This window comes from Toxotes jaculatrix, chromosome 21 (assembly GCF_017976425.1).
Source record: "Toxotes jaculatrix isolate fToxJac2 chromosome 21, fToxJac2.pri, whole genome shotgun sequence".
Taxonomy (NCBI): domain Eukaryota; kingdom Metazoa; phylum Chordata; class Actinopteri; family Toxotidae; genus Toxotes; species Toxotes jaculatrix.
The window spans coordinates 17,359,546-17,384,352 of NC_054414.1; the positions used below are offsets into that span (position 1 = coordinate 17,359,546).

General features: G+C 40.8%; 2 protein-coding genes and 1 non-coding gene across 4 annotated transcripts; 1 reads left to right on the forward strand and 2 right to left on the reverse strand.

Moving 5' to 3' along the window:
• Positions 1-63: 63 nt before the first annotated feature.
• LOC121175663 (LIM and SH3 domain protein 1-like) lies at positions 64-7,829 on the reverse strand. Of its 2 annotated transcripts, XM_041029472.1 has the most exons (8): positions 7,566-7,824; positions 6,489-6,583; positions 5,907-5,991; positions 4,311-4,418; positions 3,123-3,230; positions 1,383-1,452; positions 1,214-1,302; positions 65-924 (listed from the first exon to the last, which is right to left on the reverse strand). In XM_041029472.1, exons 1-8 carry the CDS (start codon positions 7,632-7,634, stop codon positions 751-753), a joined length of 798 nt encoding a protein of 265 aa, XP_040885406.1. In that variant the 5' UTR covers positions 7,635-7,824; the 3' UTR covers positions 65-750. The 2 variants fall into 2 exon arrangements, with proteins under 2 accessions (XP_040885407.1, XP_040885406.1); XM_041029473.1 differs by lacking the exon at positions 4,311-4,418 and having other exon boundaries at positions 64-924; positions 7,566-7,829.
• Positions 7,830-8,492: 663 nt separating this feature from the next.
• Positions 8,493-8,564, forward strand: trnac-gca. Its single transcript has one exon. It is a non-coding gene; the product is annotated as a tRNA-Cys (tRNA).
• Positions 8,565-9,531: 967 nt separating this feature from the next.
• Positions 9,532-21,554, reverse strand: LOC121200937 (plexin domain-containing protein 1-like). Its single transcript, XM_041066442.1, has 13 exons — positions 21,005-21,554; positions 14,826-15,004; positions 12,691-12,834; positions 12,544-12,613; positions 11,933-12,055; positions 11,729-11,847; positions 11,485-11,584; positions 11,217-11,315; positions 11,043-11,124; positions 10,904-10,964; positions 10,686-10,809; positions 10,432-10,592; positions 9,532-10,303 (listed from the first exon to the last, which is right to left on the reverse strand). The coding sequence occupies exons 1-13, from the start codon at positions 21,078-21,080 to the stop codon at positions 10,178-10,180; spliced, it is 1,464 nt and encodes a 487-aa protein (XP_040922376.1). The 5' UTR covers positions 21,081-21,554; the 3' UTR covers positions 9,532-10,177.
• Positions 21,555-24,807: the final 3,253 nt, after the last annotated feature.

A 24,807-nucleotide genomic window follows, 5' to 3' on the forward strand; every position in this document is an offset into this window, starting at 1 on the left:
GTATTTAGTTTGGTATTTATTTCCCCAGTGGACAATGCAGTAGAATTCAGTAAAGTCACATGCTGTAGAAAAACAAACTGACAGGTTAAATATGCCACTTTTATTTAACTGAATCATCTTAAAAGGATTTAATTATATGACATCTGATGCGTTTCTGTCTTTCAATATATCAAACAAGTGTTTTAAGGGATTTACAAGCAGTTAGTGACTGTTGCAGAAGATACAAATAGGACATTACACACTGATTTGACAATTAGCTGCGTCTGTCAGTCCAAAGCTAAGGCTGCACTTAACTGCTGAAGAACATGTACATAAAAAGGTAAATATTACCTGAGAAAGATAAAAAATTATGCAAGTATGAAGTATTATATAGTTAAATTTGTTTATTTCTTCTGTGAAAATTGTCCTTCTGCTTTCTTCTTCCTTCCTCTTTCGCAGGTTTTTATCACATTCATAAACCTTTTCACATTAACCTTTAGTATCATTGTTCTTCTCTGAGGTGAAACTTTACTGTAGTAGACTTAACTCATTTTTTGAGAGCCCCTAACACATTTGAAAAACATCATCCTGACAAAAAGGCAAAGCAGAACCAGGCAGGAACTTTTTTTTTAAATAGCCATTTTTCTTTCATTTGCAAAATGTGATTTAGAGAAGAGTCCTGATTGTAGGTGGTGACAACAGATTCACAGCGTAGCTCATGCTGGAAATGGACCTAATGGATTGTCTGTCTGTTGCAGAGGTCTGTTTGTTTCACACAGGTCGGACGTAGTTAGCGGGGAGCATGCCTCGCTGCCCTGTGCGCTGGTTGAATCCGAACACCCATCCCTCGTCGATCGGCTCCACGTCTAAGATCAGATCCCCTTCCAGGAGGGAAACTTCATCTGCTTCTGCTGCCGTGTAGCTGTACATGGCCTGGTAACGCTTCTGAGTGAGTGGAAACACACACACACACAAACACATGCACTGACCTGCAGCTTGATGTAAAGAGCATACAAAGTCCAAACTGAATCATTTGCATTGAATTTTCCTACTGGAGGCATAAACAAACACTCACAACACACAATGTACAAACACAAATACACAGCACATGTAGCAAATCCACTCAATCCACATTCATATATACATTCACACAACACACACGCGCACAGGAACATAAAGTTAGGGTGTCTAAATACTTTTGGCCATACAGTGTCTGTTTATGTATTAGCCTTACCCCTCCACAAGGTGGTGCTACAGCAGCAGGGCGCATTTGTCCAGCTGGCTGATTGAATCTTACAGGGTTAGATGGCTGCTCTTCATAGTCTACACACACACAAACACACACACAACATTAATACACACATAAAAATGTACATAAGGCTTATAGGAAAGGTGTTTCTTACCTTGTCTGTTTTCAGGAGGAGGTGCATCACTTCTGATTTTGCTCTTCTCAAACTCTTCATGGTACTTTATCTGCACACACAGGCAGCAGCACACACATTAAATCCACATGAGGGCGCAATACCCTCAAGTCTGACAGCTGACCCTGAAGGTCTCCCACTGTGAGAAGTAGCTCACCATTTTAGGAGGTGCTGAGAGTTGATTGGGGGGAGCGGGGGGCTTTTCTAACCATCAAACTGCTAAAGCCTTAAAGCAAAGAACTGCCTCTGCCTGTTTCAAGGTTTCATGTGAGGTCCACGTTCTTTCCTCATCTTATAATAACATCTTACTTTTGTTATACTCAGAACTCAGACTGCCTTGTTTTTTTTCCTTCTTGTTCAAAAACAATTTGGTTTATAAAGCACAGGCACGCTTTAGTTTTTTTCTGTTTGACACTTTAAATTATTAAAGTAGACTTTAAAAATTTGACTAAAGATTAGATTTGAAGGATCCACTTATCACTGACCTTCTCCTTCATTCAGTGTCACTTTGCAGTAAATAGAAATATACAGGGGACACAGAGACAATAAGGGGGACCCAAGCGCTTTAAAATGAATTGAATGCTCCCAGCTTTTAGGGGATGGAAAAGGAAACGGGATGTTGATTAAGAAAAAGAAGGAGCAGCCCCCGATGTTCTCAACAGACCTCAAGAGGAGCAAACAGAAGGAGAAGTTGGTGGGAAAAAGACTAGAGGAGAGAGAGGGGCTGAAAAAAAAACAGGCAAATATAAAAAACAAAAAAGAAGGAAGGAGAGTTGGAAGAAAGTGAGAAGAAATAAGGAAAGAGGAAAAAAGATAAAACCAGTGGAAAAATAAGTTGCTAGATTTTGCCCTTTTGACATGCAGCTTATCACCCGTCATTCCTTTCTGCAACTGCTGCTCTCATGAGAGAGAAAAGAGAAAAGTTTGCGTGTTTCAGTGTGGTATGCATGTGTCTACCAGTGTGTGTGTGCAGCAGAGAGCGGACATTCACTTTGTGTCCACAGCTGAGAGACTTTGACCATATAGGGCAGCTGATCCTCAGTGGACGAGGAGAAATGTCTGAAATGTGCCTGTGTGTCTCTGCAGGATCTGCTCTGCTCTGACATCCTTCACTGCTGTGTGAAGCAGCTTGTTCTCTCTGCTCGTGCTTCAGCTTTGTCGACTGTACCAGTCTGCAAATCTACAATCCTGCTCTGAAACCGTAGCATTGGCTTAGTGTTGCACTGAGCTCGTTTCATATCTCACTAGAACGGCTGCTTGGCCATGTCATGTTTGTTTTTTGTTTTTTTGTCCCTTACACAAAAAACTCTCTACTCACCACAATTTTTGGAACAGTAAAGTGTTGTTACAGATGTTTCACTGTGAAGTTGGATTAAGGAGGAATTTCTTCTCAGGGCAGAGGTCACATAGGATTTGTAGATCTGAATGAAGCTTTCAGTGAAAACCAAATGACTAATTTTATGAGGTTGGTTAACCAAGCTACAAAACAATGAATTTTGGAACTGGACTTTTGCTCGTGTTGCCTAGAGCAGCGAAAGATTCAAGTGCACTGTGTCTTTTCAAACACAATGTCCCAGTTACTCAGGATAATCCACAGAACATGCTGTCCTGCCAAAGACATTGTCCCTGTATGAGAAGTTAACATTGCGTTCTGTAGTTTAACTAAGCTGGTTTCAGACCTCTGACTTGTCGTAAAGTATTTCCCAGGGGGACTGCACTTACGTTACTGATCTGGTCCTGTGTCTTCTTCACTCTCTGCATCTCTGGAGTGTCGACCACCACGCTGAAACCTTTCCCCTTGTTCTTTTCAAAGTCCTCCTTGTAAAGGGCCTGCAAATTTATTAAAAAATATATTTAAAAAAACGCAATCTTACTTTAAAGGAATGGTTTGATATTTTGGGAAATACACATATTTGCTTCCTTGCTGAGAGGTAGAGGATTAAACACCACTCCCGTGCCATAAATATGGCTGCAGCTGGTTATCTTAGCTTAGAATAAAGACTGTAAGCAGGTAGCCATGTTCTCTTTGAAGGTAACGAAATCCACCTACCAGCACCATTAAAGCTCACTAATTGACATGTTACATATTTATTGAAGTGTGTGCTCAGGCTTTGGAGGTGCTGGCAGACAGATTCTGTTAACCTTGGGTAGAGCCAGGCTAGCAGTTCCTCCTGTTTCTTCAAATAAGCGCATTTCCCATAATTTCTAACTATTCCTTTAACATTATTTATGAAGTATGTTAAATGGCACAATCAGAGGGAGAGTTTCATCAGATTTGTTATATTTTCAATTCATGCAGGGTTTTAATCTTCATTTCAGCTAAAAACGTTGAGCTATAAGCTGCATTCCTGGTCTATCAATGTCAGGAGAATGACATTTATTTTGTTACAGGATTCTAACTTTTATGTTTTCCAAACTTTTTTTGCTTGTGACCTCTCAATATGAAACAATATCAACTTGCAATCTCCTCATCACAGGAGAGATGAATTGTGAGCATGTTTATCAAAAAGTGATTTCCTCGTCTTAGACATTTTTATTTCGCACTGTCAAACAAAAGATCTGAGAAAGGTTTTTTTTTTTTTTTGCCTTAAGTCAGTCAGCAACGGTAAAGCCGACATAACCTGAATGCAGCATCAGATCAAACCCACTTAGGAAGGATTTAGAAAACAAGTGTATGTGTTAAGAGATAGATTTCTTTGAAAGTGAATGCAGACATGCAAACATATAAACACGGTTAGAGACTGAAAAGACGTCACATAATAAAGTTGCAGGTCTCATATTGTTTCTGAAAAGTAAGAGTATAAGTTGATTAATTATTATGACTGTAGAGACATTACAAAGAACTGAAGTTGAGATTAGTGTTATTAGATTTTTGTTTCCACGGCGGTTTTCGGGGAGAACCGGGCGTACGTGACTGATCTGGTCCTGTGTCTTCTTCACTCTCTGCATCTCTGGAGTGTCGGCCACCACGCTGAAACCTTTCCCCTTGTTCTTTTCAAAGTCCTCCTTATAGAGCGCCTGTAAATTTGTAATTCATCAGGATTTAGGAAACTCAGTCTTTACCGTTCATTTAAAATTAGACAAAAGGGTTTGGAAAGACGCCTGAGGTTAACTTCTGAGCCCAAAGTAGGTTGTATTCTTCAAAATGACCACAACTAGATTATAAGGTTAGATGTTGTGAGGTTGCACACACACTTCTATTAAATCTGACTCACAAATATACATAAACACACTCATGCTGTGCTTTAAACAGCTATTTGGCAAATCTCCCTGTAGGTTTAGGCCTGGAGGCGACATTAAACAAAGCCGAAATGTTTATTTGAAAGTAAATCTGAGATCCCCACACATTGCAAACACACACACACACACACACTCATGCACACAAAAGTGAGTCATGTTCTTGCTATGAGGAATATGCTGTCTCAGTGAGAGAGCTTGACTGCCGAGACTTTTATGGTTATAAACAATGAACTGGGTCGGTTGGATGAGACGAGAGGAAAGGACAGAGAGAGAGGAGGAAACGGCTTTTGGTGTAAATCTGATCATGATGTTATCATAACAGTCGTGTGCCATAATAACATAGTTATGTTACATGACGGTTTAAAATGGTTTTAACCACAAATGGAACCCAGTTTGTGTGGTTACATCAGGTGCTTGTTTCAGACAGGGTGCGCGTATGGGACTTTTCAGCAGTTATAGAGTTGTGTAGCATTCATGTAATCAGACCTGCCGCTTCTTTGCAGATTTGAAGACTCTGTTTTAACACAGGAGATGGTAAGTCTTGCAGAAATGTAGCCTTAAAAGTACATTTACTACTGATGATTTGAATTTTAGGAAATAATTATTTCAGAATGAAAACCTTTCTACATTTTGCAGGGGAAGAAAAGCTTTGCTTCCACATGTTGAGAGACAAGACAATCCCTTAAATAAAATTCAAACTGTAAAGGAATCTCTAATTTTGCGTGACTTGGAGGACTTATCCCTTTGATCAAGTTAACTTGCTGGCTTGAACAGTGTGAGTAGATTAGAGCTTTAGAACAGTGAAGGGAGCCAGGGAGGCAGAGTTGAACTGGTGCCAATGAGACACTAAAAAGGAAGAAAGATTTTAGAGTAAAAAACTGTCCAATTTATGGACGCTTAGGACACTTTAGAGAAACATTTACACTTTATAAAGATCAGATTTGGCCAGGTTGCTAAAATTGAAATCGTCACACCAAGCTCAAGTTAGCATTCTCTCTTTTTAGTCTTTGGTCAAAGGGCTCATTTGATTTAATCGATGGAATCCTATTGTCACAAGTGCCGAGACGAAAAGTGTGTCCTCGTCTCCTGCTGTGAGACGGATAGAGAGCTGAGCGAAGGAGACAGGCAGAGAGGGGAGGATGCACCCAGTCTTGATGACGCAATGAGATTAGGACGAGTATCTCTGCCAGTGAGAGAAAACAGAGACAGAGCAGGAATGATAGAGAGACAGAGACGAGTGACAGGACCGACCTACGCACGTCTCACCTGGCTATTGAGCATGCTCTGTTGTTTGAGACGCAGATTCTCGGGGGTGTCAGTCACTATAGTGAAGGAGGTTTTGGGGTAATGCCTGGAGAAAAACAGAAGTGCAACACAAATGTTTACATGTCTCCATCTCTTTCACATACTTACAGTGTCTTCATCTTGAGTTTAAAGAGAAAAGAGAAAACGGGCTCAAAGTCACAAATGTGGAAACAGGCAGGTTACATCGAGGAATTGTTGGGATCACATGATTCAGTGTGTCTGTTCACACTTCCCTTTTCCATCAGATCCACACACTGCAGCTTCCACTGCTCAACTGTGTCTCAAACACATCGAAAATTAAGGTTTACATGTCGTGACAGGTTTTCTGTGTGATGACCAAAACCTCCCCACCCAAAAAGAGACAAATAATAGATGTAATTAGATCTATTATGCTACATATTCTAACTCTGTGGTCACTGTTTTATGATGAATTGTTACCCTCTTGGTCATTTCTGCTTCCACACGGTCGGATGTTTTCCAGTTGCTTTTGTCTCAAGTGTTTAGTGATTTCAGTAATCAGGTGGTCAGTGTGTAAACACTCACATGCTGCAGTAAGGTTTCTTCTCAAAGCCTTTGTAGTTCGTCATGCTCAGAGCCATCTTGCAAACCTCACAGCTGAAACAACCTTTGTGCCAATACTATAGAAAGAGAGAGAGAGAAAGCAGAAAGTCTAATGTATAAAACGATGTGTGGTCACCTGAAGAAAACATCTTAGTGCCACAAAATAAAAATAAAAAAGCCCAAGGGAGCAACTTTGTGTTTTTCACTGAGAAATGTCTAAAAACACCTTAATCCAAATTCCATAACTTGTTTAATATCTGACCAGTTGCACCTAATTGTGCACAGAAAAAGCACTTTCCAACATGCTTTACTGTGTGACTAACTGTGGTGCATTTCATTATCTTAGAAGAAATCAGAAATTCAAAACAATGCTGAGTACTCCCACTCTGTGTGATCAGGTTAATCTGCCTTGATTAAATCAACCTTGACTGAGTTTTTTCTTTATCTGTTACAGATACATTATCAGAGAAGATTTAATAAAGCCGTTATCAGCAGTTAGGGACACAGAACACACTCTGTGTGTGTCTGTGTGTGTTTTTTTAACATTCAAAGGTTTTTGGCCAGTGTTTATCAACCGGATGTGTTTTTTTTTCTTCTCATCACTCCCTTAGTGTGTGTTTGTGTGTGTCTTCTTTGTGTATATGCATAGTATGAGTGTTTATGTATTTAATGTGTGAACGAAAAGTCAGCCAGATAATTCCATATAATGGTAAAGCATCACAGAGATGATACTGTTTCATTAAGCGAACAAAAGTCCAACATTTTTTGTTAAAATGAGACACATACCATTTTGACAATAACAACTGTTCTTGCAAAACAGCTGCTAACATGAAAGTAAACATCACATGGGAGAAAAGGACTTCTACCTCTTTAGCACTCACCATGTTTTAAGTCTTTAAGCGAAGCTTTTCATCAAAAGTGTCATGTTTTGTGAGAGTTTTGCAACACTAAAGCAAAAAACTTATTTGGACAAAAGAAATGTGACATTATTTACACACGCTAGTGCCATTAGGTTGCTTAATTTGGTCAGTGAATGGGTTTAGACTTGTGTCACCTTACCTTATCAAGGCAATTTATTTTTTCTGTGGGGTAAACTGGTTTCTTGCATCTTCCACAGGGCGGATTCATGATGGCGCAGGGACTCCTCACACAAAAAGAAAAACCCGCTGGTCCAGTTGAAAAAAGTTTTCAGAAGTGAAGCACAGACTGTGATGAGCAGCAGGGACAAGGACCGTCCTCCCCTTCGCCTGCAAGCATTTCAATTAATATACGGACGCGACCGCAAGGCGAGGAGGAGTCAATCGTGCAGAACGACGCCTTCAGGCTCCGTCCGGAACTGTCGGATATAGGAATTGTAGATTGTGTGTGCAAGTATCAGACAAGCGTCGAAATAGCATACAGAAAATGTATCAGCGAACTACAGTCGTGGTTTCGTGGGTTTTGGACAAAGACAATTGCTGTTCGTTATGGAGTTGTATTTACACATCCCAGATAAAATTTGTGATTTACGGCTTTCTGCTGAGCACATGAAGGCAGCATAAAATGCATTAAGGGAAATCCGTAACAACCTTAAAAGGAGACACAAACGATACCACAATATACTGTAATAACGCTTAAAATACACCGAGGACGGCGTCTGAAGTATTAATCAGGTTAGAAATAATGACTGCAAGACTAAAGTAAGAATTATACACATTGCTGACAAATACGTAACTGAACAAACTGTAAATGAAACCGAACAGTTTAAGTGTGTCTCGCTGGCGGTCTCTGTCGGACACTGCGGTAAATTACAACTGCGTCAGCCATGTTGTCTTCAATGTGAACATTAGCTAAACGCTATATTATGCTTTAAACCATAGACTTAATGTGCTAACACACGTCTTAGTGTAATGGTACGTACAAAAAATAACGAATACAAACACTTACAATGAATCTAGAGCGGACATGTTCTAGTTATATACATAGTTTCCAGCTGTTGTTCGTATCGGGGGTATAGCTCAGTGGTAGAGCATTTGACTGCAGATCAAGAGGTCCCCGGTTCAAATCCGGGTGCCCCCTCTTTTCATTACCGCTCTGACACATCTTTATTTACTTGTGAAAGGTAAATGGGAAGCTACGGCAAACATCCAACATTACGGTAAAATTTGTCGATGGTCCGTAAGCAGCTAAAACAAGCCCCTTACCAAGCCAGGATGTCATGTCATCATCTGCCGCTTATCTGGGTCCGGGCCCAGGTCACGGGGGCGACTCCCGCCCAGTCCACCATGCCAAAGCCAGCCTGTATTTGGTTACTCTTACCCCCGCTTAAAAATGGTATGTTCCACCTGCATCTTGACCTACAGCCATTGGTTGCAGTCTACTTAATTGATGACGTAGTTCAAAAGTTTTTTTTTCTGTCTCTGTACAGGTGTTACCGGCTTCGTTTTGTCTGTTCGTGCGCCTTCGAAGAAATGTAAGCCATGTATTAACCTGATTACTTGTTTGTGTGTCATTTGCTAAGATTATTGTGCTGTTTGTGTGGGCTACTAACACTGTTCAGGCTAATTAGGACCAGTTAAGAGCAAAAGGCAGCAGTGTAGAGCTCATTTTTCATCGTTAGACAGTTGGAGAGCCTGTTATGTGATAGCATGCTTTAGCTAGCTAAACAGACACTACAGGAACATTTGTCGTTGCTTGATATATAGCTGAAGTTTCTGTACTTGCATCTCTTCCTTTTTGTTGGCTGTGAGACAGAGCTTACTGTATTTGATTTGGCTGAATCTTTAGTTTTCGGCAGAATAAACATTAGTTGCGGCTCTATCGCCAGTTAATCTTATTTTGTTGATTAATTGATTGATCAGTTCATTTTCCCTCGATCAATAAATTAATTGTCTTAATAATTTCATCTTAATATCAGCCAGAAACTACAGGTGACGGTCCGAGGAACTCATTATAACCACCTGTTCACATTTTATACATTTTATCTAAATATATGCCAAGATGATCTGTGCCATTTGCTTTCCTCACCAAGCATGAGATTAATATTAACACTCACCACCAGCTTTTATTAGAAGACATTTAAACAGAAATGTTCAAAGAAAACTCTCATAACTTGATGTCTCTAAAATTCATCCAAACAATATTTCTCCAGAGAAGTTTGAGATGATCATTATAATCACTATCAGTTATAGAGCTAAATATCTGTTGTAGTCCACAGAGATATAACATTTTATGAACCAATCATTGCTCGCGTAGAAGTTTCATAAAACAAAAGTAACTCCATAGACTGGATAAAAACAAAAACACATAGTGAAGTTGAGCTGTACATTGGTTTGCAGTATGAAGGCTAGTTCAATTCATTCCCTGACATCCCCTTGGATTGATGGGTTTTGTACAGTTACTCATTTGCATCTCATTATGCCTGTACAGTCGGCTTCCTCTCAGACACTCCAACCGTTGGATAATATGGCTAATCTCCTGTGTGTGATGGCAAAGAGCAAGATACACAGAGAAAGCTGGCAAGAGCTATGAGAGCAGTTACAGTAAACACTGTCCAGCCGCCAAGGTTGGAGTAGGGGCATCCTGTGTCAACAGTCTGCTCGATCGTCCATATTCATCCTGTTGTAGTACCATTACAGTCCTCAAGATGGTGGCCTTCCCTCTTCTGACTGAGTCCTGCAAGTCCAGGACCCTTAGCAGCACTGCTCAGCTTCAATGAATCCTTCCTTTTCGTGGCCCCCAAGCTCGACCTCAGCGTAACTGGAGTGGCAGCCCTGGTTGCGGAACTTCATAGAGGGCCAGTAGTTATTGGTGCGTCGCTACAAAAAACAGAGAAAGCCGATGAATATGAGGGTTCATTTGGGATATCTTTAAACAGAAAAAATAAACCGTTGACTCTACACAGTGTATGAAACTGTGGTGTTTAGGTGGAGGTAGCGTTTCTCACCTGCATGAGGTAGAACGGTGGAGCAACTGTAGGGTGTGTGTTGATGTAGTAGACGGCCAGTAAGGTCAGAGCTACAAGCAGAACCAGGGCAGCCACTACACCTGCTATGATGGCCGTGTTCTCTGTTATCCCCTTATGCTTTGGAGGACCCGTCTGTAAATCTGAAAGGAAAGAAAACAGAGATTGGTGTAACTCTTTCTGACATACGCTCACTCTGTGTTTTCCCCTTAGGTTTTTGCTGCAGAGAAGCTCACCTCTAGTGACGGGCTGTTCTTCGAGCACTGCTGAAGAAGGTGTCGGACCAGGGGACGAGTGGTTGAAGGAGCTCATAGATCCCTCAGGTAATACCGGGTTGTAGTCCTCACATGTGCCTTTAGCCTGAGCGAATGCCCAGATTCAGAATAACTCAAAAAAACATTCATATCATCAAATAGCATCATAATTTCTTGGGAACATGGGAAATATATCTCACCTCTTCAGGGCAGTTATAATCTAACCACTCTTGTCTGTGCCGGTCGATACCGTCAGAACATCTGAAACGAGAACAAAATGAGAATAGCCAGGCTCTCTATGGCTTCATTGTGAGATAAATCTTTAGAGCGCTAGCTTACCGTTGAAGTGTGTTGCACCAGCCACAGCCGGTTGTCAAGGTGGATGTAAGGCAGAGATCACAGGATGTGTGCTGAAGACAAGCTGGGGGAATGGGATACACAGTGTTCTGGAGTTAGAGAGGCAAATGATGAGGCTACGCTGTCATATAAAGGCCAGTTTGTAAGAATACTTGCTGGGTAGAGGAGTGAACTCAAAAGCAGATCCGCTAACAATCTTTGTCGTGTCAATCTCCACACGATGATACTCATAGATAGTAGTACGCCGCTTTGCATCTTCAACACAAATATAAAATGTTAGTATGTTGACATGCTTCGTGCTTCTGCAGTAAGGTTTAAAGGCTACTATTCATTTATTCATTTTAACAAACTTTTTTTCTCTTTAAAACTATAAATGGCTCATTCACACTCAGATTTCCATAATAGTGACTTCTGGAGAGCTGACCTGAGAGCTGTGAAGAGGAGAGGGACGCCATGAAAGCATCAGACAGTCCCACTTTTACTGGATGTTCAGTGGAATTAATTTTCTCTACTGGTACAGGGATCTGAAAAAGAACAACAGTAATTTGTTTTAACATGGCTAAACCTGACGTGTAAGCGGGAGATTGGTTCTGTTTCCTTAGAAAAATGCAGAAATGAACTTGCCCATACAGATGAAGAAAACACTTAAGCTGAAATGCACAACTTACATCTCTGTAGTAGAAAATGATTGTTCCATTTCTGTGGAGGGCTGCCTGGAAAGTGAATGCTCCTTCAGCCTCTCTGTCTTTTAGCCGCACCTTGTCCCACTGCACCACAAATAGATTACCTGAGCAGAGCAAGATACAGAAGCCAGTCAGAGAAATCCAGGAGCTCCCGTTCACGGCAGACTTCACTGAGGGGCTCCCATTTACCGTTGTCCGAGTACCTCACTGTTGAGTTTTTGGAGAAGCTGGGGTCAAAGTTGGCCATGAGGGGGGCAACGTACTGTGTGGCAGTCAGCATTCGATGAGTAATCTCCCCCATGAAGATGAACCCTGAGGGGATGGGGGCAGAAACACAGGTACATAAGTTAAAAATACTTCAGTCAGTTTGTTATGAAAAATATCAATATGGTTGTAGAAAATTTAGCGAAGCAGTAAAAGTGTTCATTCTGTTTAGTTATGAAGAAAAAATTTTCTTATCAGTAAAATCTTGTTTATCAGTGTCTGTGCCATCATCTGGTAGCACACCACTTATGTGGAACTGAAGTGGGAATGTTGAATCAACAAACAACTCAATCCTCTTACGATTAAAAAAAATTTAGGACATGCACAGCAGGTCGTTAGGCAATTAAAATCATCAAAAAATGGAGGCATTTACATTTAATTATTTATTTTATGGCCTGGTATGCGTGAATATTTCCTCGGGGTAGGACAAAGTCTCCTTCAGTGCATTGGTAGATGTTGGGGCTCCTGATTAGAAGATCAAAGCAGACGAGTTCCGCCGTGATATTGGTATAATATATATGTAAAATAAAACTCACCGCCAGTTGCTACGATAATTTGTCTCAAGTAGTGTCCATAAAAAGGGAAATCAAAAGAAAGCGCCACCCTCTGTGGAAAAGAGAAAATATCAGACATGTCTGGGTCTTAAATCAGATGGTTATGTGCGCGTGTTGTGTTCCTCTCACCGCTGCCTGTCGATGTGTATTGGACAGTATGCCGTGGATTCGAACTTGGCTCTTGTGCAGGGTATTCAAATCTACCCAAAAGTCTTCAGTCCGTCTGTCTCTTGGACCAAAACTCTGCCATTTGTAGTACTTCTGGGAGTCCTCCTGAGAGAAAGAGGGCACTCATTAGGACAGTGAAATTTTGAAAATAATTCACGTGAAGTCAAAGCCATACAACCTAACTGACAGGGTTATAAGAGGAGAATACTTTGTGCTCTGAGGATTTGTTTCCTCTTTTTCTGTCCACACGCTTCCACTTGGGGGAGCTGTTTACACATTGCACAGAATGCTGTGACAGCGAGGGCCTGTGTCTTCCAACAGACACACAGTCTTGATGGCATTATTAATGTATGCCACAGTTCAAGGTGACAGAGAGCAATGGTTCTGGGGTTTAGTGTGGGCTCAGAAAGTGGAGCAGTTAAATGCAGTGCTCTCGCTGCCTCTCCAGCTGCTCCACATACAGAAAGTGAAAGTGACCCACTTTTTTTTTTCTCCCATCTTCACTGCCTGACACCAGCATGTGGTTTCTAGAGGGGCGGGGTTTGGGCTTTCTGTGTGAGGAGATGGGAACAATCATATAGTTTTCCCTCACAGCTGACTGATTTATTGAAGAGGTTCCCGTTGGCCAAGAGGTGGAGGGTCTCGGAAATTGGGATCAGACCTCCCAAAAAAAAAAAAAAAAAAGAGCAGCAACAGCAGCAGTAGAACAGAGCTACTTGTGAGCTTGTCCAAGTGAGTCATTCACAAGTGCACACACATGTGCACGTACTAACGCAATGCCACGCTTAAACAAACACTGTAAGTTGGCAGGACGAGGTTGTTGTCTGTTTTCAATTTGAATTGTAGGGAGAAGAAAGTACAACACAATTTATTTGGGTTGAATTTTACCGAGGCTGATTCAAGTGAAAGATGAGTCTGGGACATAAGACAAATAAAACCTCATCACACTCAAACACACACACACACACACACACACCCTAAAATGTTTTAGGGTTAAATCTGATAACCTGGCAACTTTTTAGTGTCACTTCATTCATTAATCTGACATTGTGTTCATGTTGGTGGCCAGTTTTTGGTTGGGACATGGAAATAATTAGTTTTGTTTTCAGGTGAAATAGCAGTTGCTTGCAGCAGTTAACATAACGATTTTACGCCATTTCAAGAGTTTGTATTGATGTAAATCAAACTACAACAACCTGTACAGTGGTTTTGATCTCATTGCTGGTCAGGCGTGAGTTTAGTAATGTGATTCTACTGTAACCACAAGGTGGTGCCTCCCGCGAGCTGTGTTCACAGTTGCTGTTGAGCTGCTCTACATGACGTCCGCCTGAGTGAACTCTCATCAGAGTTGTACCAGGCTATGATAACTATGTTCCACTGCTCATGTATGACAAGTGAATGTTGTGCTGCGGAGACCTGGCATTGTGTTGATGTTTAGTACCACAGAAAAAAAGTTGCAGTTTGGAAATCCCCATTCAGTCATTGTCTCTCTGCTTTCCAAGCTAGTTAGCTATTCAGCCCATATTGCACAAGTTAGCAAACTCATTATGCTGTACAGTATGAAGGGGTCAGGGTAATGTTAGCAGCGCTGTGCAGCTCTTATGTGGATTTAGGGAAGTTTACTTTTCATCAGCTCCAGCCAGGCTTGTTACGTAAGCATTATATTTGCCAAACACATCCTCAAACCCTTTTCTCTTGCAAAAGTGAAAAATGCTGTCTGAAAATACAAACAATAATGCATCAATCTAACGGCTGTGTTGATGTCCAAGTATAATTTTCCTGTAGCAAGCACAGAGAAGGGGGTAGTATTGGGATGAAATGACATTTTTCATTTTTCTTTATAATACTAAGGCGAATTAGCTACCATGAAATACAAAAACACGTTGCTTTGTTTCCATGTCTTCTACATGGTTCAGCTGATGAGGATGCTAACCTTTTTTCCTGGGACCTGCAGTAACTCTAGTCTCAGTCTGAGCCATGCTATCATGTACAGTGGCTTCAGTAAGACTTGTGTTGTAAATTGATGGGTGAAATCGCTTTTACCCAGTAACTAAGGGAGGCGGGACTTAGCAAGGGGTCAGTTGTTTGGATCTCACCAATATTCGTGTCATGTTGTCAGGGAGGGCGCTGATGTCAACTCCTCCTCCAAGAACTCCACCTTCATCCGGTGTGTTACGGGCTTCTCTGTGTTTGTGTGGGGTCTGCTGGTCCCTCCTGGTTCTGTGAAAACCAGACGGATCCCCATCTGCCCGCAGAGGAGTCCGACTCAGTGCATCTGGAAAACAAGATGGGCATTATGATGAATGAACAGAGTCAACATTCACATGTAGAACCTGCAGGCAGAGACATCCAGGAGGAACAAACAGATGTCTTTCTTTTTTTCTTTTTTTTCTTTCTTTTTTTTTTACATTATATTGATTTAATCATTGCCTCAAACACAAGGCAGTCTACAGGAGGAAATGAAATATCAAAGATAAAAAAAAAAAAGTATGATAAAGTAATAATCCCAAAAGACTTTCTGGTGCCATGTGTGAGCAGATTTTTAGAAGCCATGCGGGGATTGGCGGAGGAGCTGCACTTTTCCATAACAGAACAAATATAACAACAAACAATACAAAGGATCAAATCTCAATTTCAGACTTTTAGTTAAGTAAGAATTAATTTGATTTCAAAATGTGTGAAAGGAATGGAATCTGTTTTGCTTTAAAACCCTGTGGTCACTTCTGCTCTTTATTGCTTACCATAATGTTGATCATTAACAGGCAGACTTATCCACAGAAAATTAAATCCATATTTAGCGTTTTTGGTTCAGTAAGTAACAAAAACCGGAAAAAAAAAAAAACCCTGAACTCGTAAGTTTGTGAGATTCTTTGCAGCTGTCATGCAGAAACAGTGCCATGACTTCTTTTTAATTTCTGCATTTTAAACTCATAATGTGTCGTGTGTGTCGACTGGATATTGGCTCGTTATTAACTAATTATGAAGCATGTGAGTGTTGGGGTTAGGCATTTAGCTGTCGTGGTTAAGGTTAGGGGATAGGGAATGCAGCATATTAATGAGTGTGCTCACAATGGTAGAACTACAGGTTTGTGTGGATGTGTATGTGTGTGCGTGCGTTCTGAAGTGTGTATTCACATCTCTGTTCACCACCTACATTAGTGTGGGGTTTCATGTCATCTGCTCAACAGATCATCGACGGATGTTTGTATCTTTGCACATTCACTTCCCTTCAGGAATGTATTTCACTTTTTTTTTTTTTTTGAAAGTAAACTGATCCATGACTCGCTGTCCTGCGCTCATTTACGGTCAACAGAGTTGCAGGATCAGCAGAGCTCACTGATTGTTCAGCAGGGTGCTGTTTTCCTACTGAAGTACAAGGATTAAATCGGGAGGGATTTCTTGCCGGGATTTTATGTGAGCCGTTAGTTCACTGAACTGAGCTATTAAGTAACAGCATGCTATGAACATCTCGAGAGAGGAGAAGAAGACAAAGAGCCAGCCTGAGGTTCAGACCCCCCCCCCCTCTCACCCTCTTACTTTTGTATATGACCAGAAATATGCAGACAGCTGGATCCTGTCCACATGCTTTTTTAGTAGTTTTGGAGCTGTTTGTTGTCGAGGAACTTGATTGGCCCGCATGGATCCCTGGCTTTAACCCCATCCATCACCTTTGGGGTGAACAGGGACACAGACTGAGCCATATCTGACTGTGTGAGGGATTTTTTCTTGGCTGAATACAGTGACTTCCTTCTTTTTATTCTGGAAAGTCCTGTATACAATAAGCTTTCATCATCATAATCCAGGGGTATTCTCTTTTAGGTTCACGGAAAGCTATACCTCACTGAGGTGCCCTCATCGGATAAAGGCTGAATATAGTGAATAGTAAAATACGACAAAGAGATAACGAAAAGAAAAGAGACTTAAGAGACAAAATGGGACAAGAGAAAGAAACGAAGAGAGGTTATCACACACACAGGGGAGATGGCTCTAATGAGGAATCTTGTTTGATTATGGTGCAGTGGAAGCTATTTCCACAGCTTCAGAACAAGAGGCTCCTAATTGGGTCAGATTGACAGCACTCATCACTAAACAGCTGAGGAGGCGTCAAACAGCAAGGGGAAGAGATGAGGGAGAGCTGTGAGGAGGAGGCGGATCAGAGACTGTGCCTTAGTTCTTACAGAATATACATGTACAAGTCCTTTAAGAGTGTGGATGTCTAGTACATTACCCACCCTTTTCCACAGTTTCAGATTTTGTTTTTCAAACTTCCTAAGCGTTGAACTTGTTTTCTTTCCTGGAACATCTCTAACCTTGTCTAACTGTCTGCAAGTGGGCCTGGATGAACTACCAACAAAAAGGGGCTAAAAAGAGTTCAAGAGTGGGTTGGGCTTTACATAAGGGCTCGAGTTGAGCTGACTTCAGTAGCATCAGGTCTGGCAGACACATGTGTATGTGGAATCTGCACTGGGAATGTGCAAACTGGTGCAGAAAAACATCCTGGTAACTTTGAAACAGGGCCCAAAATCCAGTGACTAAAATGACAGATGTGACAGATTTGCCAGTGAATAGCAGGAGGTTTAATTGTAAATATACACTCGAGTGCTTCTTATATTAGAACGAAATGCTCAGAAATGATTCTGACAGTCCTCTAAATTTAGAATATTCCTGTTAACTGCCAGGATGGTGTCAATTTACATCGGTTCCAGATGCCAGATTTTCTTCTGTTTAATTCATCATATCTTGCAGTGCCAGGAGTTTTGACCGGAGTGTGAATGAAACCTCTAATCCTGCAGATTTATGTTGTATGGTTAACAATTATACAATTGGCTGTTGTGAGTCGATGGCACCTGCATGGCAGTGGTGTCCACTGTATCTGCACTGTATTCCTCAGATGTGCCTGCATTGCAGCAACTACCTTGCAAATCTAGTGGGTTATGGGAGTCACTTCGAACTAGGACACCGCATTTTGAGCAGTGTACAGTGTGCTGAGGAAATACAGATTGTGTTCATTCATCCCATCACCGTCTCTCACACGTCTATTTACCATTCCCCTGATCTTTTGCTCTCTCTCTGTCTTTTTCCAGAAACATACAGTTACTCTGTGACCTTTTTATTACTTTTTTTTCTGTATCTCCAGCAAAAATCAAGCTATATATCATTATCTGTCCTTTCCTTAATATTTTGCTGTTGAAGACAGACATCTAAGAAACACATTTTCACTGTCTGAGAGCAGCTTCTGAAGACTAGACAGCAATCAAAGCCACATTTCCGCAACTGAGTCAAAAGCTAAATGGTCTTTCAGTCTGTTCAGCTGGAAGAAATCCAGAGTTGAAAAATAAATCTTCCCTGAAAATAATCTTTTTATGGATAAATTCACAACACTTTGAAGTTCAGGTGAAGGCGATGATACATCGAGGGCACAAAGGCTTGTACTTGATTGTGGAAAGGAAACAAGAGTCATTAGCAGCCCCGGCGAAAGAGAGCAAAAGGCCAACATCTTTGCTTCAGAGACAGACTACGCTGAAGAGAGTGAACCATTATGTACTATCCAAACACAGCTGAGGAGAGGTGATTAAATATCAAGATACAAATAAAGTCTTGACTCTGTATCAGTCCTGTTTTGTGAGGCACAGTGTTGGTGTCAGGACAGGGATTAGCAAAGCACCTGCAGTCTTCTGGCAAAGTAATCATCGGTGGAACAGTAATCGCTCCGCAAGGTCACTGCTATGTGTGTCATTGCATTTTAACACTGTGGTTTTTATTGTAGTTGGATTTTAAAAGGGTGATCTGTGTTAAAAACCAGGCTGGAGCTTATGGCGTGGGCGGAAGCCATTTGGCACCTAATGCTGAGAGGAACAGCAGTAACCATAACACACAATCACAAACACTGGCAGCTGGACTGATAAGGATCTGAAAAGAAAGGGGAAAATGTGGGGTTTAGATAAATATGGACAAATGGATCAGATTCAGAATTTATAAAATGTTTGAATTAAGCGATGGACTCTCATGGAGCTGCTTTTTGTTTACATTTGGATTTTCCATTTTTAGTGCAGATGACATGGACTTCCAGTTTGCAAATGGACTCGGCCAGATGTAGTTTACAATCTGATTTCTCAGTGTTACAGTATTTATAGTTTTCACAATAGATTGTTTTAGTAAGAAATCTTCGGTAGCTCCTGACTAATCTTTGAATTCAGTTATTAATTGAACTCCAACTAACCATAATAATTTTCATTATCAATTATTCTGCCAGTTATTTTCTTGATTAACTGATTAACTGTTTAAATGTGAAATACAAAGGAAATGAGTCAGAAGCATCTGTCGCAGTTTCCTAGATCCAATGGGAAGTTATCAGATTATCAGTAATAGTAGTTAGCAGATTATCCGTTTTGTTTGGCAAACAGCCCATAAGCTAATGACGATTTGTAGATATCTTTTCATCGACTTATCAGCTTATCTCTGTAGCTCTAAATGAAATGATGTTTCATTCATTTGTATGTAATTTACCCAATTCCAACACAAGTAGTCCAGCTTTACCTTTGGTAGCTACATCTGCATGATGAGTTATTTTTGGCTGTTTGTTGTCTTTGTTGTTTGAAAAATAAAGCTCTAAAGATATTCTCTTTGTGGTAACCTAGAAAAGTTTAACAGAAAAAATATTGGTGTTTGTTGTAGCTCATCTGGGTCATTTGTCTGGAACCGCCTAGTCTATTGATCAGTGCAACCTGTCAGATTTAGATCAAAATAATTAATCAAACGGAAACCCTGATTGATTAATGTGAATCAAGTTGTTTCATGTTACTCCTAAACACAGCTTCTTTTCAGGCAAAGCTCCAGCTAACAACAGTTAGCATCTACTTTTCAAATCAGTGTGGACAGCAGGGTCTTTGAGTTGTTTTGGAATTCATAGCTACAATTCATAGCCATAGTTTATGTATGGATTAAATGCATAATGCATTAATTAGTGAGTTTTAGAGGAGCTTTTAGGCTGATTTTATGCATTGAGCTGTTGATGCCGTTGATCAATTGCAGACAGTCTGGACGGAGCTCACCTTTGCGAGAATGGGGGCTGCCATGCAGCTAATTCTGTGCAACCGTGCTTGAGTATGAACTGCTCTGCAAAAGAGATTTGGCATGGGCTACAGTCAGTCGTGAGACATGGGTGGATGATAAAAAAATACATTCAATTCAACGGAGGTGATAGAGAGTCACGACATCAGCGAGCCTCCAGCATCACCTATTTAGCGAAGGCTTGTTCCACTTTCTGGTGTGAGTAAGCACTAAGATGGAGTTACCAGGCTGTGAGAAAGGGGCATAAAAAGAGGGTGGTGAAGATGAATGTGGGCATTTTGCTGGATTTGAAGTTGCCTTATGTTAGGGGGATCTGTCTCTCTGGTCTGTGCACAGTGTGTCGGGTTGTCCTCTGCAGAGCGAGGCCCCTGATCAGAGGAACTGGGACCACAGGAGAGGCCAGAGAAACTGGAACACCGCTGATTGTCGGAGGAGGAGCGGCAGCAGAAGAACGGGGGCTAGCTAAAAATAATGTATCTCTAAGGAGAACAAAAATACATACATGCGCATACACACACATACAGACACACACACGCACATACACAGACAAGATGACAGAGGAGTTTACAACATACATATACAGGAGATGCACAAATCCACCAAGCACACAGTATTTTGGGTGATAAGACAGTTTGAGATGAAATGAAGCAACACAGAAAAGCAAGAAACTTTCCACATTTAACAATCAGCTGCTGCTCTCATTAACTTTTTCTACCTTTAGAAAATGCCTGCTGAATGAAAGCACAAGTCATCACTGAAAGTACTGGTTAACCTCAAACATTTATTTGCTAAAATGCAAGATTTCCGATCACAAGATCCTTATTTTTCAGGCAGATGGATACCAGACACTTTTTTTTTTTTTAAATCGGAAATACAGGGGTTTTGGAATGGCATCCTAAGAAAATCCAGACCCACACACAGCCTTTCATGTGCTTCCTGTGACTGACAGAAAGAAATGTCATGGGACCTGTTAGTTTCGCACACACATGTGTATACACACAAAAAAGTACCTCTTTTTTTTCTGGCATGCCTGTTGCCTGAGTTTGTGGCAAAGAATTCAGGTCAGATTTCTTTCAACCTTCACAGAATTCAGTTGTTTGGAAGCTGTTCTGTGCAGCACTTGACAGTCTATTCTGAAGGAAGCCAGTAAAAATGGTGTTAACATTAGAGTACACGTGAATACCTGTGTGTATGTGCTGCTTACCTTCATGCTCCTGAGCCCAGACTCTCCCCAGCTCAGCCTGGGAGAGACAGATGAGGAGAACAGCACAAAGCCCCATGTCCAGCCGACTCTTCTCCCTCCTTCCCCGACTCTTTATCACTCCTCTCTCTCCTTCTTCTTCTTATTTTCCCGTTTCCCCTCTCACTCTGCTGGAAGAAACGGGGCTCCTCACTCCTCCACTCCCCCGCCTTTCGTCGCTCTCTCTTCGCCTCTGCTCTCCCACACAACTGCTTTTTCTTCACCTCAGCTAAGGTTTACTGCTTTTCTCCCTCCTCTGCCTGTCTCTCTGTCTCAGCCTTATGTCCTTGTTTGGCCCTCAGAGTAACTTCAAGGATGACGGGTCCATGATAGGAAAAGAGGTGACATGCAGCCAAAGTGTTGCAGAGTGAGGAGTTGTGTTTTCTCTTTGCTCTTCCTTTGCTCCAATCTCATTATTTTCTACTCGTTGAAATAACTGCTCACTCCCCCTTCTGTCTGTCTGTCTGTGTCTGTATCTCTTGCCGTCTCTGTCCTTGTGGTTGTTTCTCTTGTGTTTTGTCTCTAACAGAGCTCTGGATTTTTGTAAGACTTCCCCAAAGAGGAAATATTTATGTATTTCTTCATTTTTTTTCTTTCCTTTCAACCAAAAAAAAAAAAAAAACGGGGGGTAGGAGTTGGGAGGAGCATGTCTCCCCCATGTGGAAGCATGTTGAACCAAAACAAATGTGATAGTTAAATGGTTCACATTTTGAGGGGACCTTCCCCTGTGGTTTGTTTGAAGAAATATGAAGTGGATTAATGCAATTTGGAAGTTTTTCATTTGTTTGTTTTAACATCTGGACACAGGTTTGCAAAAAAACAGCTTCCCATAGTGAAGGATGACTTGACGTTGTAAAGGTGATATATTTAGTGATGTATTGAAGGTGTTGCTGGGGTGTGAAAACAGAGCATGAAAACACAAATCAGAATTTCAGGTTTAACTTCTTTTACTTCTATCTCTCTCTATCTGTGCTAAAAAGTTGTTGCTGTTCATACAAGATAAATGAACAGGGAGTATCCCAGACCTCTAATTTTCCTCCAGTAGTTAGTAGGGCTGAAACGATTAGCAAATGAATCAATTGGTCAATTGACAGAAAATCCTTCCGTCTTTTTTTTTTTTCTTTTTTAAGCACAAACAGTGAATTCATTCATTCAGTGTATGAGACTGAATATATTTTGAGTTTTGGACATTTGGTGGACATTTTTCCTTATTTTCTGACATTTTATAGACTGGTCTTATTTTGAATCCGATTAGAAAAAAAACAGCAGTTGGTTATTTTGCACTTTTTACATGCAGTTGAAAATGCGGATTAATACACATATGACACTCGTGAATTTATCCAGCTGCAGGACAGTGTGTGGGATTAACTCTAAATCTAAAGTGTCATGTTCATTGTAAAGAAGGAACATGTTACCCAGTGCAGTGGTATGACTCACTGGTGTATTTTTAATCGTTTTTGGACAACAATTGGGCTCTGTGGCACAGAAGAAATAAGATATATCGGGTTCTGGATGCACACACACACAATACTTGTTAGAAGGATCAGTTCATTGTTTGTTTTGTTTTTTTTTTCATGGGATTTGTTGACAATAAGGAAAATATAGAATACCAACAGCCTTATCCTTAAATATTTGCCGCTTGCTCTGACTATGAATGTTCCAGTGGGATGGGATGATGAAATATCAGTAGGCGTATCAATAATTAAGATAAACATAGTTCTTCACACCAAGCAACTATGAATGTGTTGTGAGCACCCCTGCTGTTATTTTCTGTCCCTTGATATTCCACCTCTAGGAGTTAATCCTGAATGCATGTGGATAGGTAGGAGACAGGAGGACACTGTGTGGTGCTTTGTAGAGAAGAAACAGGTCAAATTCGTTCACATCTGTTGTAGATGATAAAATGTGCACGACTCTGTGCTTCAGACTTAGATTCACTCAGTACCAGAATAAACACTAAATACAAAAACAAAAATGCATGTACATGCATAAAACAGGCCGAAAAGATGGCAGACAGACTTGTAAAGCTAATACAACCGGGTGTTATGTAAAGAGCGGATGATGTCTTTATTTCTGTCTGTAAGTAAAACTTTAATATTTGTTTATATACTTTCCTGAGCTTTGTGTGTTTGCAGGTTGTGTTTTCCCTTGTGTGTCTCAGCTCTTTTCTTTCTCTTGGGGTGCTCCACTCCACCACTATTTGGCCACAACTCTGGATGAATTTTGGCATTTTGTTAATAACACAGATGCAAGAGTCATATTCAGCTGACTGTGTTTTTGAGTGGGAGTTTGTTCAGAAGCAGACTAAACACGTGGATTCAGCAGCAGTCTAACTTGAGCTTGTGTAAATGTTGTGGGGAAAAAAAAGAAATCAGTTGTAAGCTGATGGCATGTTTTTGTACTCAGGGGTGCTACTGGCATTTTGACAAAATCAGGGCATACATCTACCTTCAGTACAGGCTGTCATGATTTTAATAAAAATAGGGTTTTTTTATCTTTACTGTTGGAAGTACTTAGAGGTAAAGCCTTGTATCAATTCTGTTTATGCTACACTGGGTGTCTGCGTAGGCAGATGTGCTCCCACATGTGCAGTCAGGACATACAGTCTTTGTTCATAAACTGTGGGCTGCACATGTCCACATGATGTCCATGAGACATCAGAGCGAACTCCTGTGGATGTGGGAAGAAGCCAAAATTGACATTGTGTGGACTCCACGTGGCTGGATGGAGAAAGTGTAATTTGCACTTTGCAGTCATTAAAAGTCCTTTTCCCCTTTAATTTGTCGCCCGTCTGTAGATAGAAAAGGCCCCTGATAAAAGAGGTTATGGGAAACAACAATAGCTCGTTACCCAGGCTTCCACTGCTGATTCATCAGTGCCATTGGGAAGTAATTCGGGCTGGAAAATACATGGTCAAATTGTATTAAAGAGGTGAGGCTGCCAAAAGTCTAAATAACAAACATCGAAGTCCAAACCCAATGATGACAAGGCAAGAAAAGACGAGGCGAGGAGAAAAAGTCCCTTTTAATCCCCCAATAAAGTATGTTTTCTGATCTGATCCTCAGCGCTTCAAAAGCCAGTTTCATTGCAGGACTCTTGTTGTGATTTTAAAATAGTAACGATTGGAAATGGCATGATTTTCGGCTGTTGGCCGTCAGTGACCCTTGCTCCACATTCACGTCTTGCCCTCTTCTTGTTTTCCCTTTTGTTTTGTTTTTTTTGTTTTTTTTAATCTGGCACGAAGAAGACACAGGGCTGTTTCCCATTATGGAGGGAGTCACACTCTTCTGTCTTGTTCCAATTGGAAACAGGTTACAGAAAACATTATTTAAACCTTACCAGAAATGCAGATCAAACATCTGAGGCCAAAATAAAACACCGGTTCAGTTTATTTGAGGTTATTTTTAATAGTGAGGTAAGTGTATTTATTTTGTCTGTGAACCCAAAACAATGAGCAGATTTAATATCATTAATTTTAGCACAATAGGCCCTTGTCAAAAATGTGTATTTAAAGGATTATTGCCACTGTGTCTAAATAATCATAAAGGACAGATGTGGAGTTTGTTATGAGTCAGTAAGGGAGGCTTATTACCATTATTGGAAACTGATGAACCATTACATGTAAAGGTTTTCTTGTGAATGTTTAGGCAGGACACACAGTGTACTTCTCCATTATAAAATTAATCAAAAACAAGACTTGTTGTTGTAAGTCATCCACTTAGTTTTTTCAGTGTTTTCTGCCTTAAAATGCAGCAGAGGAAGAAAGT

Coding starts and splice junctions, on each gene's coding strand:
- LOC121175663 (XM_041029472.1), bottom strand. CDS start 7,634: ATGAATCCGCCCTGTGGAAGATGCAAGAAACCAGTTTACCCCACAGAA. Junction 6,584..7,565: donor AAATAAATTGCCTTGATAAG/GTAAGGTGACAC, acceptor CTCTTTCTATAG/TATTGGCACAAAGGTTGTTT. Junction 5,992..6,488: donor AAGAAACCTTACTGCAGCAT/GTGAGTGTTTAC, acceptor GTTTTTCTCCAG/GCATTACCCCAAAACCTCCT.
- LOC121200937 (XM_041066442.1), bottom strand. CDS start 21,080: ATGGGGCTTTGTGCTGTTCTCCTCATCTGTCTCTCCCAGGCTGAGCTG. Junction 10,965..11,042: donor TGGTGCAACACACTTCAACG/GTAAGCTAGCGC, acceptor TTCTCGTTTCAG/ATGTTCTGACGGTATCGACC. Junction 10,810..10,903: donor ATTATAACTGCCCTGAAGAG/GTGAGATATATT, acceptor GCATTCGCTCAG/GCTAAAGGCACATGTGAGGA.